Below are 16,108 nucleotides of genomic sequence, written 5' to 3'. Positions count from 1 at the left end.
TAACCTTCCACTAGGTGGCGCGCATCTGTTTTAGTATCCTGATTCCCAATAAAGGTACTGTTATTCTATTAGTCTTGTTTTACAGAGTATCCTACAGGGTTATGGTTGGGTCTCAATCCACATTTGGAGTCCCTCCTCACTCACGTAAACTCAGCAGCTATCCAGTGACCTTCTCCTCTGTCCCCGGGCACGCAACCACCCTAAAGCATAAACTAATTGACTAACCCGTATTACGTGGACACTCACAGACAACGTTCTGGAGTTGAATTCGAGTATCTTTTGAAAGATAGCAACTAAAACTACTTTTTAAATTTTTAGTTGTATGTTCAGTATATGGTATATTTGGTGCTTATGAATTACATAAAATCAGATTAAATATGCATTTTTCTGTGATGCTCACTTTCATTGTAATATATAAACAAGATCTTGTCTTGGGTACAGCGATAATGCACTTACTCATGTATGAAACCTCTCTAGCCTTTAAAACGACTTTTAAAATGTCATTAACTATACCCGTAGTACAGTTTAAATCCTTGCCGTATGTGAGTTCACATTAATAGCCATACGATAGGGAGTGTTGTGTGGTTGATTCCATTGCAAAGACAAGGAAATTTAGAGAGCTTAGGTTACTTGCCCCAGGATCTGTGGCTAGAGAGTGTCCTAGGATGAGAACTCAGATTCCAGTACTCTTTCTACCACATCATAGTGGTTCCCAACTGTTGCTCCTTTACCATGTGATCTAGCTAGGAATTGTTATTCTTCATGAAGACAGCAAAGCAATTTCAATGGATTATATGCAAAAGAGGCTATTCTGATATCTTTGTTTTAGATAACATCAAACTTCTTGACAGAAATAGAGAAAAGCCACTCTTCTAGAAATACATTATCGAACTTGATTCACTTCATAATTCATCCTTATTCCAAATAAATGTATTATTCTAATAGTCATGTTTTACAGAGTATTGTGCCATATAACCTTATTCTGGTTCATACTTAGAATGAAATATAACCCTTGATATAATCTTGCTTACGTAGTAAAATATATTCTAATACTAATAAAAACTATATTTAATAGATTCTCTTTAAGTTCAGTTTTGTGTAAAATGTGTAACTATTAGCTATTCAATAAGCATGCATTTTCTATTTAATCTGCATTTATTTATACCCTGCCTTTTTACAAAATAGATTTGGGGACAAATTGAAATTTATAAGCATGCAGATGGAGTGGTCTAACAGCTATATAATGTGTTTACTTTTGTGTGTATGTCTTATAAGCAAACTTTATTAATCTAATAGTATCTTTCATGGGGTTAACGCTATCCATTTTACCACTTTCAGTGTAGAAAAATTAACTGACATAGCTCGCTATCACATTGAAACATCTACAAAAATTCAGAATGAACTTTATTTAAACCAAGAAGACTTCTTCATTAATGGCAATGTAAAAGTCTTTCCAGATCCTCCCCCACCGATACATCCTCCACCTGTAGAAAAGGAAGAAGATGGCACCCTGACCATCGAACAGCTTGACAATCTTCGGGATCAGTTCTTAGATATGGCACCTAAAGGTAAGAAAAATAATTATTGTGAAAAGAGCACAAAAAAAGGTTAAGATTAACCAGGACAGCAATCACTTGCCAGCAAGTAAAATCAGCTCTATGGGATCGTGTAGCACTAAAACATGTCCTTGCTTTATTCTAGTTTATTAAATATTTGTTTCATACAGCACAGACCCTAATTAAACAAGCAGAACCCACTGTGAATAATGCTTGAGCAGTGTGGTGATCTTCATTCCTGGTAATTCCCTCTCCTGTCCTCCCCGCCCCTTGCTGACAGGTTTGTATATTTGAGTATTACTCCACTTGGCAGCTTACAGAAAGACTTTGTGCATACTTCTAGTTTAGATATTGTATTGAGATTATGAGTTTGTGTCTCTCTGAGGGGAGACCAGGGAATAGAAGATCTCCCTTTTATGTTGGCCTTTTCCCTCAGTGCTTGTAGACCATAAGCAGAATCAAATAAGCTGTTAGAAAATGTTGGCTTAATTAATTAGTTTGTTCATGTGTATGTGTAAATGTTTTCTGCGCACAACAATTTTAGCTCTTTCACATTTTATCAGCATGGACCTACAGCATCTGCACAGGCTTTTTTTATTCAGGCTTTTCCTACTTCCAGATATTCTTCAATGAGTTCTGTCAATTGATAGCACAAGTAATTCAGACAGATCACATAGGATTATCATCTCCACTTTAAAGGTCTACATACTGACTCACAGAGTTTAGCAGATCTTTTTACCTATGGTCTAATGTCATTCAGAACTCTGCAGATCCAAAGGTCTTGCCCCTTCTCACTGAACTAACTTGCCTCTCATAAGCAGATTTCTTTTATCTTTCAACATATACTACTTATTGGGAAATTATTACTTTTGCCTGTAGCATAGTCAACTGACTTTAGTATTAATACAATGTTACTTTAAAAAAAAAAAAGGTCCAGTATTTCTAGAAATTCACATCATATATCATTAGTAAAAAGAGCATTACTCTAAGTCTGAAAGCTTCCTTGCCAAGCCCAGTGGGTGAAATTGGTGTATATGTGTGTGCCTGGGTGAGCTTTGTGCTTTGATATGTCAGCTCATCAAATCAGCTAGAGCAGGCTTTACAGCTCCAAGGTATAAAGCTAACACTTCAGCTGTGGAGGGACAGAGGTGCTGTTTGGCAGCATTTGGGCATGAAGGAAACATGGCTATCAGCAGGTACAAAAAATCTCAACTTTACAAATCAGCCCATGAAATCCCTTCAGTCCTTTGGTCAGGCAGAGTGCACCCTCTTCTCCATGGTGCAAATTTCACAATGCCCTGTTATTGTGTACTTCCCTCTTCAGAGTTGCTTTTTCTCTTCATTTTATCCAGGCCATTATTTTACACATAAAATAAAAAGATATGTGTAAATGGATTCTAATCATGACATGTGGTTTGCTTTAATCCTACATTCTGGTGACTGGGAGGAAATCACTCAATTAATAGGTAAAAACTAAAGGCATCTGGGGACCCTTGAATAGGTAGAAGTGGATTTTGAAAATTATGATCCACTTATAATATCTTTCAGAAGGGACCCTAGTATCCATGATGCTAATCATAATACTTTCTTGGATCCAACCTCAAATCCATAGCTCATATTTCAACTAAAATTTTAAAAATAAATTTTAAAAAATAGCAGCTATAACTTGACATGTGTCTCAGAAGATTAACTCTAGAAATCCTTGGGAAACAAAGATGTCGACAGATAAATGTTTTCAGACTATGGGAGAAATAAGAAGGGAGGGAGAGGAAATATAGGAAGGGAGGGAGGGAGAAACGGAAAGAGTTTTTTTTTTTTTTAATTTTTATTTTTTAAAAAGCAGAGTAAAAGGAAACCACTTGCTCTAGGAGCTGAGAGTTTAATTTGAAAAGGCAAGCAAAGAAGAAGGAAGTATGAACAACTATTAGAGTTCTTTCTGGGACACAATATGAATGTTATTCAAGTGCTCAAGAATGCAAAGCATCAGTGTGCCCTGAAATTGGTCAGGGAAAAGTTTGTGGAGCAAAACTTTGGAGGGGAAATTGAAGAGGGTAAAGAGATTTTGTGGCAAGGCTAGAGAGAATGTTTACAGCTAGGGAAAGAGCTGCTGGAAACCCTGCAGACAAGAAGCGTGAAGGTAGGAGCATGATGTTTGGGAAACGGTTAGGAGACTGCTCTGCTTTTCTTTCTCCAACTGCATGAACTTCAGGCGAATGGAAGAGGAGACTTTCTCTATCTGAGGAACCACCTCCACCCAGTCAAGCTGGAGTATTAACCCATATGCAAGAATAACAGTTGTAATTAACACAGAATTTACAAGGCTATACAATACTGTAGGACTTGGGGATTGTGATGATTCAAAGTGAGTTATGTATGGTCTATGGGCAAACAGTTTAGACTCTTTTCTCTATTAACTCAATTATACCATTTGAAAAAATATGTATTGCATATGTTGCTTTTTAGGTGTATCTAAAATAATAAGTGTTGGGAATTTGATTGACAGGAGTAATGTTCATTGTTATTATTCTTACTATTCTTATAGAGGGCAGGGAAAAGTATTATTCCATTTTCTGCTTCCCAGAGTCACAGAATTGGAGGTTCTCTACTGATACCCTTGAAATCAGGCTCCAAACATTGACAATAGCCATGTCTCAGAAAACCCATTAACTGCTGCTCACCCCTTTTCCCGTCTCTTCTGGCCCCAAAAAGTATACCCTGACTTTTTTGTTTTTCTACCCCATTTGTCAATTGTTCACTTAAGAAACATGATACACACCCATCCGTCTTTTAAATGAAGGCTTTTGTTGTATTTCTTCCAAGAAATGGAAAACAATCCTTTATGATACCTTCCATTGTATTTACCCTAGAACTCTACAATTTCAAAAGACAATCTTAGTGAGTGATAACAGCTTTGAGAGTATGGAGGAGCTGACTGAACATGGTGTGTTTCAAATGTGTGATCCTGCAGAACTTCCTGCTCAAACTTGCTATTATTTCTATGCCAAGAAATATAAACATTTTCCTATATTATTTCATATATGCCCATGCAACATATAATATCTAAGATGCAACTTTCAAGTTCACTAAAATATGTTAACAGATGGATTTTTTTTTTGTGGGGGAAGCATACTTATTTGCATATAATAGCCATTATGTTTCTATGCCCATGGTAAGATTTTTTAGCAGATTTATAAGGAGCACTGATGTTACTAAATTACACTTTGCAAGTTTTAATCATGCCACACAAATACAATTATTGGATTATTATTTAATCTTTTATTAAAACAATGACTGAATGCGTTAAATACTTGTGACTAGATGGTATCAGGATGTAAATGGAAAGAACTAAAGCTTCAGGGGTTTTCTGCTACATATTGTTTAATTCCTTCGAAAACAAAAGTCTTCATTAAAATAGCCCTTACTAAAGAAAACATAAAATTGAAAAGCATAATATATTGTAACATATTCAACACTCCTTTTCTGGTCAAATTCTGCCACTTAATGATGATTCTACCTCTCTTTTGGTAAAGGTAATGATTAGACCTAAAATAGTATTTATTGATATGATTGACACAAATATACCAGAAAAATAATGACCTTATACATGATAATCAAATGAGATCATGCAAAATGCAATGAAACAGTTGATTACACTTGCATTTTTCCTGCCACTTAGCAAAGATCCATACTTTAGAAGCATGAGAACAGTATGAGTAAAAGAAAGCTAATGAATTAGCAAACCATTCTTTCCATCGCCTATCCTAGGAATCATTCCTATGAGCATACTCCCGGCAGAGTTAGATCTACTGAATATTTTCTGAATTATAACAATAGCCAATTTGACCTGGTCACTATGTGTCAGACCCTTTGCTAACATTTTCATATGTTAATTCACTTATTATTCACCTCAGTCTATGATGGGATGTCTAGAGCCAAACGGCTCTTTCTCAAGTTCACCTCTTGTCAAATGACTGTCATATGATCTTGGACAAGTTATTAAATTTCTCTCTGTGTCAGTTACCGCATCTGTAAAATAAGAATAATAATGATACATATTCCATGTATTGAAATCAGGTTGTTATGAGGATTAAAGTAATTAATATATGTAAAGTGCTTAGAAAGAGCATAGCACATTTATTCAGTTGAAACTAGAATACTTTAGTAATGTTCCCCTGTCAACACTTAAGCCATAGAACCCTTTTTCCTTGTAAGCCCATCGGTACTCTATGAAATGCCTGCAGAGATTTGGTTCATAGCTATTTTTGCTTCTACTGAGAAGCTACCTGAAGAGAACATAGTTTAGCAAATTCTACACCCTCTCTTTTTCTTCAAAAGAGGCAGCATTTGTTTAAGGCCTGTAACACTGCTCTAAGAAGCTGGCAAGGACCCCTTTTTTGAATCCCTTTTGGAGACCGATAGCTTTTTTTTTTTTTTTTTTTTTTTTTTTTGAGATGGAGTCTGGCTCTGTCCCCCAGGCTGGAGTGGCGCAATCTCGGCTCACTGCAAGCTCCGCCTCCCGAGTTCACGCCATTCTCCTGCCTCAGCCTCCCGAGTAGCTGGGATTACAGGCACGTGCCATCACACCCGGCTAATTTTTTTGTATTTTTAGTAGAAACAAGGTTTCACCATGTTAGCCAGGATGGTCTCGATCTCCTGACCTCGTGATCCGCCCGCCTCGGCCTCCCAAAGTACTGGGATTACAGACGTGAGCCACCGTGCTCGGCCGAGACCGATGGATTTAATGACTGGTCTCAGAGACAGAGGGTGCACATTCAGAACTCTAGGCTGTCGTGGTTAAGCTAGATCATTCAGCAGCATGGTTTTCACAGGAGTTCAAAAGCAGAAGTAGCTATTACTGCCTATGTGAATCAGCAGGAGGGTTAGCTCAGAGGCTTTTGAAACTGGACTTTCCAGGAAGAGAAGCAGGGGAAGGGTATTCCAGGCAAAGGGGAAAATGGAGCAGCTGTGGAGATTTTGAGATTGCATGACATATTGAGGGAACTATGAAGAAACAAGAGGCAGGAGATGGGACCACAGAGAGCTTGAGGTCAGGTTGTGAAGTCTCAAGTGGCTTGCAAATGACATGTAGGAAAGGATTTTCAAAGGCATTTAGAGCCAAGTGTCATGGAGAATGGATTGGAGCAGGGAAGAGGCTATGTGTGAGAGAGTGGCAGGCACTGTCAGTCTCTCTGCAAAGCGTCAAAGAACCCAGAGGCAGGAATAAGGGCACCGGAGTGGTTGGTTGCCTGAAAGGAGTAACTAGAAAGTTCTATGGATTTTTCCAGTCTTAGTGCCTCTGAGAAAATTATTAAAATACAATATTATGTATTTGCAGGTAAGTATTTTGATCTGAAAATTGTATAAGTTAGTCTGACATTTACCCAAATCAAGAAATACCGAAAGATTTCTTAGAGAACGGAATGCTATAGAAGAATAGGTGTTATTGACAGAATTATCACAGCAAGTGGCAAAATATGGGGATTATAGCAAAGAGGACTATGGCCCCCACCTGCCTTTGCTTCTTTCAATGGGCGAACTCTTTCCACTAGGTCAGATTCATATTGCAGAAATGCAGTAGTGAATCTAGAAGGCTTTAGACCTGTTAAAACTGTTTATGGGTAGAGTTTCAAATGTGTCTTCAGATTGAAACACACAGGTATTCTGAAGCCAGACACGTTAGACAAATGAAAGTATATACTCAGAATTCAAGGTAATATCTTTTGGAAAATCTGTCCATAGAACTAAAATTCTGTTTTGAAACTAGCACAATCAGTATTGGAAATTAAATTTTATTTTTTAAATGTAAATTTTAATTTTAAATTTACTTTTAAATTTAAATTTCTATATATATACATACACACACACACACATATATATATTTATATATTTAGACAAGGTTTCACTCTGTAGCTCAGGGTAGAGTGCAGTGGCACAATCATGGCTCACTGCAGCCTCAACACAGCCCCTCCACCTTCCAAGTAACTGGGTCTACAGGTGCCTGCCACCATGCTCAGCTAATTTGTTTTTTAAATTTTCTTCTCTTTTCTTTTCTTTTGTAGAAATGAGGTTTCACTGTGTTGCCTATGCTGTCTTGAACCCCTGGGCTTGTGATCCTCCCACCTCAGCCTCCCAAAGTGCTGGGAGTACAGCCATGAGCTACCATGCTCCCTCCATATGTCATGCAATCTCAGAATCTCCACAGCTGCTCCATTTTCCCCTTTGCCTGGAATACCCTTCCCCTCCTTTTCTTCCTGGAAAGTTCAGTTTCAAAAACCTCTGGGCTAACCCTCCTGCTGACTCACATAGGCAGCGATAGCTACTTCTGCCTTTGCACTCCTGTAAAAACCATGCTGCTAAATGATCTAGCTTAACCACGACAGCCTAGAGTTCTGAATGTGTACCCTCTGTCTCTGAGACAGAGACAAAAAGAGATGTTAACAAAAAGATACTTTATTTTTTCATTTCTTTATTCATTTATTCACCAGCATTATGTGAGCAGCCCCCAGGCATAGTGCAACAGGCCTAATATGGAAGACTGACAGGTAGCCCAATGTTTGAGTAAGAAAATGAAGGAAGTAGCTGTCAACTACAAGGAGACTAATTTTAAATGAAATACAGTAACATTTAGAATTTGCAAAACCAGGGGTCTATTTTAATTACAGCCACAAAAAGACTGATTAAAAAGCAAACAAGAGGCTGGGCGTGGTGGCTCACGCCTGTAATCCCAGCACTTTGAGAGGCTGAGGTGGGTGGATCACCTGAGGTCAGGAGTTTGAGACCAGCCTGACCAATATCGTGAAACCCTGTCTCTACTAAAAATACAAAAATTAGCTGGGTGTGGTGGCAGGTGCCTGTATTCCCAGCTACTCGGGAGGCTGAGACAGGAGAATTGCTTGAACCCAGGAGGTGGAGGTTGTAGTGAGCCGAGATCGTGCCACTGGACTCCAGCCCGTGCAAAATCACGAGACTCCATCTCAAAAAAAAAAGAACGTAAAGGAGAAGATAGACCCAAATAAGGTATGAAAGGCAGAGACAGATCAACTAATGTCAAGGTTTTCAATTAAAAGAGGTTGAGATAGGAAATCATGAAAACCAATTAGGAAAGAAGATAAATTTTCCTAAGCATCTACCAAGTGCTTAGCAGTCAGCCAGCCTTACAAAGCACATTATTTAGTTCTAGTCAGAGGGGTCAAACCCTAGAACCATAAAGTATTGACCAAAAAAACCCTGAATATATGTCAACATGAAATATTTTAGTAAACACATTCAATTTTTTATTATATGATAAAACGGACAATATAATCTAATGATTAGTAGCATCAAAGAATGTGAAGAAGGGACACATATATGTGGTCTAGGCTCTCTGCCTTCAGGGAGAAACTGGTATTGAGGACTTTGTTTTGTGTAGTTTTTAGTTTTTTATCCTTCTGTTCAGATAAATATATGTCCGCTTGTCTGACAAATAATCAAATATGTGTCAAAAATTAGACCTTCGGGGGAAAGAAAAAGATGAGGCATGAGGCACAGCTCCTTTACAAAACCACCTGGCAAGGATTTCAAAGCTTCACATCCTTTTTTTGTAAATTAACAAGTTTGCTATGGCATTGCAACAGAAGGTAGGACTTAGGCAGGAGGGAAGGGATGTCCAAAGCAGATCTTGCAGACACACTACCATGCAAGCTCTATTATTCCTTTTTCTCACCAAGGGAAGAAAATTTTAGCTAAAAGTCATGTCACTCTTATGCATGGAGAAATGGATTCTAAAGCGAAGAAGAACATAGCAGTCCTTTCTTCATACAAGACACGTGGAAGAGGGACGTGTACAAACAGGCTGTGGAGTGTTGGGCTACTGGTGAATCTCAGCTCCACCACTTACAAGCACTGCAACATTGGACAGTTTAATAAACCTCCCTGTGCCCCAGTTTTCTTATCTATAAAACGGTGATAATAATAGTCAGTACATTTTCTGAACTAAATAATAGGGGTAATGGATTGTAAGGATTCTATGATATAAACTAGTTAAAGCACTTACCAGAATGCCTGGTAAGTAATAAGCACTCAATAAAATTTTTCCAAAAATAGTGAGCAAATGTGGGGGGCAGAGATTAAGCAAAACTGAGGGTAGAAATTGTGATTACTTAAAATAACAATGTGGAGTTATTTTAAAGGCAGGAATCCTTCAGATGATGTGAATAGAGTCACCGAAAAGCAGAAAAGGCCACAGAAGCTTGACCATTACCTTCCAAAAAGAAGCCATCAATTTTTGAAATTTTGGCTTAAAAAATATTCATGGCTTATATATGATGAGCTATTAAATCTTATGTTCTGCGCCCTGTGTCGTAAGCATGGAGTGAAGTCAGGGGGAAGTCAAGTGAATTTCTTTTATGGTACTGACAACTTTAGGACTCAATTTCTCGATGCACATCAACTCAGCGAGGCTCATGCCAAGGCTTCATTAATGGAAGCAACAAGTAGCTCTCCAGTGAACAGAGCCACCACCAAACTAATGATGAGGACCATGAGCAAAGTAACCCTCGGGAGAGTAGAGAACTTATTCAGATCATGCCATGCTATTGCCAAGACCGGACGTACCCTCAAAGATTTTATTTGGATGTGCAAATTGGATGATATGAAAGGTGTTGATATTGGCCCAGTATTCAGAACTAAAAACTCAGCAAGAATGTTTACATACTTTATTGCTGAAGTAGAACGAAAAAATCTAAGAGAGAAACTAGAAAAAAGTAAATTTTTTTCTGTCATCAGTGATGGAATCACAGACAGTTTAATCAAAGAAGTCGAACTTGTTTATGTGCAGTTTGCACATGCAGGAAAAGTGCACTGTCAATTTGTTGGGGTACAGACAGTAGAAAGAAATGATCCTCTGGCAATAAAAAATGCCACTGAGAAAACTCTAGAGATAAATCTTCAACTTAGACTGTCGAGCCAAGACTGGGCAAAGAAGCTGGTTGGTTTTGGAAGTGATGGTATCCATGGCATAGAGGGAGAGAACAATGAGGTGGCCCTGCTACTACGAGAAATACAACCATGTGTACAGACTGTATATTGCTTTGCACATCACCTTGAACTATCTTACAAAGTGCTGTTCCAGAACATTCCTCTGTACAATGATGTCAAAGATCTCCTTCACAGCATTTATCACTTTTATCACAATTCTCCTCTTCATAAGAGTGCTCTGAGAACTGCTTTCAAAGGCCTTCACCTTCGACCTGTGATGCCTTCTCAAACAGGAGACAGGAAGTGGCTTCATGGATTACAGGCAGCCCTCCAGAACTTTCTCAAGGGATATCCTGCAATTGTTCGGCAACTGTACTCAGTAAGTAATTTTGAAATGCCACATTATTTTACTTTTTCAGAATCACAGAAAATACTTTTCTTGAGATCTTTGGAATAATAATTTTGGGAAAGATAACCACCATGTTGTTCCCAATCTGTGTTACAGGCAGGCGAAGGCAAAAGTGACACCAGTCAAAAGAAATCTAAAGAACTTCTGGAGTCCCTTCTCCAAGCTGACATTGTTAAATTTGCCCACTTCTTGTTGGATGTCATTAATGTCCTTAGCATTCTGTCTGGTGTCAGTAAGAATAGAAATTCCTCAATTGCTGACATATTTGCCACTTTAGAGTCAATGCTGGAAATGCTCCAAAGGTATCAAACAAGGTGAGAGGTTGGGATGATCTGAGGTCTGTCAAACTAGACAGTTTGGCTTGTGAAATTATCTGCCATATGTTTCTTCATTTAATTTGTTAGTTGTTATTTGGGTGATTTTTTTCTCCCCAGACTAGGGCCAAAAGAACGCATGATGGATTCAGCCACACACTTTCATGGTAACTGCCTCAGAGGGAAAGAAAACATTTCTGCTGTGAGAAACATTGTTTTAACACATCTTATCAAGAGGCTTCAAGGCTGTTTCAGAGATGCCAGCCAAAATGTGGTGAGGGCTACCATGATTGGAAGTTTTAAATTATGGCCCACAAAGATAAATCAAGGTAATCTATATGTGCTGACTTTGAACCTATTATTCTCTGATGGTCTGTGTGAGTTTCTTTTATATATGTGACCATTTTTGGTATCTTGATTATAGAATTTGGAGAAAAAGAGGTATCCATCCTGACTGCACATTATGAACCAGTATTAGAAGCTGCCAATGTGAAACTTAGTGAAGTGGATGCTGAATGGAGCATGTTGAAATTAGAGATTTATGCCAGGTAAGCAAGAAAGCAAGCTGAGGAAAGTGGCTGATATTTATAAATGTTTGGGTAAAACTTGGGAATCTTAACCTTTTACATTTCTTCTCCTCCCTCCTAGATTTCCGAACATTCAAAAATTGACCTGGGATTTTGTGAATTCCATTTACTTTCACAAGTATCCAAATATCCTGACACTGGTCGACCTAGTGTTGACCCTTCCTGCAAGTTCAGCTGAAGCAGAACGTGGCTTTAGTCAGATGAAATGGACCAAGTCACACATGCATGCAAAAATCAAGGCTGAAATTATGACGGATGTCCTAATTATTCAGTTGAATTCTCCAGACATTAATAATTTTGACCCTAGGAAAGCTATCCATTTATGGAATACAAGAACACTGTCTTCAACTGGTGACACAAGACCTAATTCAGATTGCTCATCAAACTCAGAAAGCCATTATGAAAGTGATTAGCAGTATGCAAATGTTGACATTGTTGTTGCATATGAATGTAGCTCTTTTGCATAGTAAAAAATAAAATAAAATAAATATTTTCCAGAAACCTGAAATTTAAAAGTAAAACAGTAACTTGTCTTCACATCAAACAAAAAGCATTTGGCTTCTTCCAAACATACAGAGTAAAAAGCCCAAGATTGTTTCTTCTATAACTTTCTTATATATTCTTCTTATGTATTCATGTGTTCTTTCACACTATTTTGGTGGAGCTGTATGCTTCTACACAATGGTGTTATTTTGATGTCGTTTTTTTTGAGAGTTATCCCCAAGGGTGACCAGAATATGATTACGGTCTGAGTTCCCTTAGGCCTGGCATACAATTCATTATTTTTCCTCGATAATTCTAAGTGATAGTTGCATTAGGTAATTCACTTAGAGCCAAACTGAAAGAGAGCTTCTCTTTTCATCTGTGAACAAAATTTGTAAGTTTATGTAATTATTTTATTGCAACTATATCACTACATGCTTTGGCCATGTAAGTAACAAAGGCAAATATTAAAACAGTTTTCACGCTAAATCCTCAGGTAAACAATTCTTATGTAAACTGAAGGTACTGTCTTATTACACTTTGTTTTACACCATATCCATTCGAGTTGCAGAAATGAATTGCAGCTTACAAGATTTTTAAAATACTCTGAGACTCTTCATGGTTTCAGTAGATTTTATTTATGGCTGTAGCTTGAAGAACATGACTGATTTATGTCTGACTTATCTAAAAACCAACATAGGATCTTATAAACCACAAATCACTGAAAATTCTGGTATCTGGGAAAATGTTCTCATGTCTATAAAACTGGATGCTCAAGTTTAATGAAAAAGGATACATAATGTATTTCTGAACAGCCTGCTGAATGGCCAATTGTATCAAAGAAGAAAGGTTTCATTCCTGCTACCGAGAAAATTACCTTCCAAATCTCAAAATTGTGTATTTGGTTTGAAGCACTGAGATTTTAGAAGGATTATTGCATTTCCCCGGAGGTTAGAGGAAATGCTAAAGTTCATGTGAACTTTTAGAAATGCTAAAAACTTCGATGTAAAAAGAAAATCTTGGGATAGCAAGGCTATGTTTCATTCTTTTTATTCCCAAAACAAAGAATAGCTATGTACTCTGGACCTGAAAGATCCCTGGATACACATTAGGAGTCTCTCCTTGTTCTAGAAGGTACCTCTTTGTGTTGGTTAGCCAGATATTTTGTTTTAAGTAGATTCATTTATTTTGTTTTCTTACTTCTTTCTTAATGCATGTGCATGCAATTTGAAGTGAAAAACAAGGTAGATATCTCTTTTAGATTGAGTTAAGTAGGTTAGTTCATAAGAGCAAATAATTTAAAAGGTTAGTGGTCTTTCATGAAATACTTAGGAATACTGAGCCAATTAGGTGACTAAATTAGCACTTTCAATCCAGTAATTTAACAATTCAAATTTCTCTACATTTACAAAAGCAAATATGGTCTGATCCAAAGGGCAAGATGAGGATAAATGTATTACCTTGATTGTAGTGGTGATCTGCATGCATTTGGAACACTTTTATTTAATATTTGCCAAAATATTTTACTCTTGTGCCCTACTGCATGTAAAAAACCTTAAAATCATATATTTTTTGAAAAATTCAGCCTATTCTGAGTGAAAGATCAAAGAACACTCTAAACTAAAAAGTATACAGTTTTATAATTTTACCCAATCTGGATTTAATTATTACTAAGCCAAAAAAGACATTTTGACTTAGTTGAGAAACAATAATGAGACAGCATCAGGAAATTATTATTTTTATATTTCCAAAATGTCTTCTGTTTCTTTAAAACTTACCATTTTATATAATATGAATAAAGAGATTTTTCAAATACTCATTACTTCTATTTTAGCAAAAGAATATAAAAACCATCACCTAAACCAAGTGACAAAGTATTTTTCATTGTATTATAGGCATAATAGGAAATAAAGCATTTACTGACATTCTGATCGATTTGGTGACCCTGAACCTTGGCACAAACAACTTTCCTAGTAGTTGGATGCACCTTACCCAACCTGAAGTAAGCTTCTATGTTGTTTGAGTTTTAAAGCTTTAAGCATTCTTATTTGATCAATGCATCAATAGTTCTAAAATAACGAGTACTTGCATAGGGTCTGACATTTAATATGCAATCAATGAAACGTGAGTGAATGAAAAATGAATGAACTTCCAATTAAAACATATAGTATGCACATGCTCAATATTTGAAAAATAAGTGATGATCTGTCAGTGGAATATTATAGAGACCGTGATGTTCAACCAGTGAGTTTCTATCTATAACTACCTTTATAACTTTATAACTTTCTTCTAGTTACAGGAATTAACATCTTTATTAACAGTCAACTCTGAGTTTGTGGACTGGCGGAAGTTCCTGTTAGTAACCTCAATGCCTTGGCCCATTCCCTTGGAGGAGGAACTCCTTGAGACCCTTCAGAAATTCAAGGCTGTGGATAAGGCGCAGTTGGGCACCATCACTTTCGAGCAGTATATGCAGGTTGTTACCAGCACCTGATGGCATTGATAACACCAGAACACTCGTGACCTAAGAAGTGAATTACTCACTGATGTTACATTGCCAGGTCTCAGGCCAGTGTGTTGCTTCTCAGCTGCCCTTATCTAAGCACCCAGAGGCAGCACAGGCAGTGTCAAAGCCCCAGGCAGAAGCCTGACTTCCATCCCCAGGGAAAAGATCTGAAAAAGTCAGAACTTCCAGGAGAACAAAGGGTTCTGAAAGCAGTTACATAAACTTTTTTGTTCTTCTCCTGAGTTCCTAACCAGTGGTTCTTATCCTTGGCTGTACATTAGAATCATCTGCAAAGCTTTTAATAAGGCCAATGTCCAACACTCTAAGCTCCCAGAGTAGAAAGAACAGTGATTTAAAACACACACACACACACACAGGGAAAGGAGCAAGTTTTTTCTCTTTGGGGTGAGAGGGTGATGAATGTTGAGATTATTTCTGAGAAGTTGAGTTTGAAATATCTGTGGGAAATGAAGAGAGAAATGTCCAGTCTAATATGGCCCATACAGAAGGGATCATGAGTCAATACCATATAAATGGTTATTGAATTTATGATTGTATGAGATCACTCAAGGAAAGTGATGGATAACCCAGTAGGGTATGTAATACTTGGTCATTGGACGTGGCAGGTGGGATGTAACTGGTAACTTGTGCTAGAAAAATTGTGGTGCAATAATAATTACAGAAGTTAGATGGCAGAGGGTTGAGGAAATGAATGAGTCTATAGAAAGTGAAAACAAGAAAAATCAACTGATTTTTGAGAAGTTTGACTAAGAAAAGAGTAAAAGCAAAATTTCATAACAGAGAGGGGCCTGATTTACTTACTTGATCTTTATTAATGTCATTATGTTGCTCACCATTTCACATTGCTGGTAGACATGAAAGAGGGAAACTTTCAGAAGGAACTAACTTTGAAACAGAGTAATATTCTCCAGGTGCCTGCATCTCACATGTATTTCACCAATCACATACATTCCTGCTTCCCTTTTCTTCCTTAATGCATGACCTCCTTTTTTTTTGTGAGAGCTCTGAGGTTTCCAGGCTCATAGAGTTGAGCCAGAAGGAAAAACACAAACTATGACAAGGCTCTTTCAGGGCTAATCAAGACAGGTGTTCGGTTATTTGAGTTCTGCTACATTTATTTTCCAAGTAGATTTACAATTTGTTGAGGTGGTTTTGTTTGAAAACAAAAGCAGCAGAGCAAAACTTACTTTGTTTCCATAGCTGTCTTAAGATTTTAACAAGTGCGCACTCATGAAATTATTGACCTTCGCTATTTATTGTATGTGGCAATCAACATA

The 16,108-nt window shown here is 37.4% G+C and overlaps 1 protein-coding gene across 14 annotated transcripts in view; it reads left to right on the top strand.

Annotated features, from left to right (window-relative positions):
- The window catches only part of SPEF2 (sperm flagellar 2), a 188,132-nt gene that overhangs the window by 153,351 nt on the left and 18,673 nt on the right, over positions 1-16,108 (top strand). For 6 of the 14 annotated variants that reach the window (XR_012092806.1, XR_012092804.1, XR_012092802.1 and 3 more), the window contains 7 exons: positions 1,339-1,568; positions 9,725-10,890; positions 11,017-11,234; positions 11,355-11,563; positions 11,659-11,782; positions 11,883-13,438; positions 14,200-14,285. Coding sequence is in view for 8 of the 14 variants with exons in the window: in XM_073014800.1 (XP_072870901.1) it covers positions 1,339-1,568; positions 9,725-10,890; positions 11,017-11,234; positions 11,355-11,563; positions 11,659-11,782; positions 11,883-12,234 (2,299 nt within the window). In the remaining 6 variants the exon portion in view is untranslated. The other 8 variants (XM_073014804.1, XM_073014803.1, XM_073014802.1 and 5 more) reach the window with 4 other exon arrangements.

This window comes from Chlorocebus sabaeus, chromosome 4 (genome assembly GCF_047675955.1).
Source record: "Chlorocebus sabaeus isolate Y175 chromosome 4, mChlSab1.0.hap1, whole genome shotgun sequence".
Classification (NCBI taxonomy): domain Eukaryota; kingdom Metazoa; phylum Chordata; class Mammalia; order Primates; family Cercopithecidae; genus Chlorocebus; species Chlorocebus sabaeus.
Note: the sequence above shows the minus strand (reverse complement) of the source record. Positions and strands in the feature narration are given on the sequence as shown.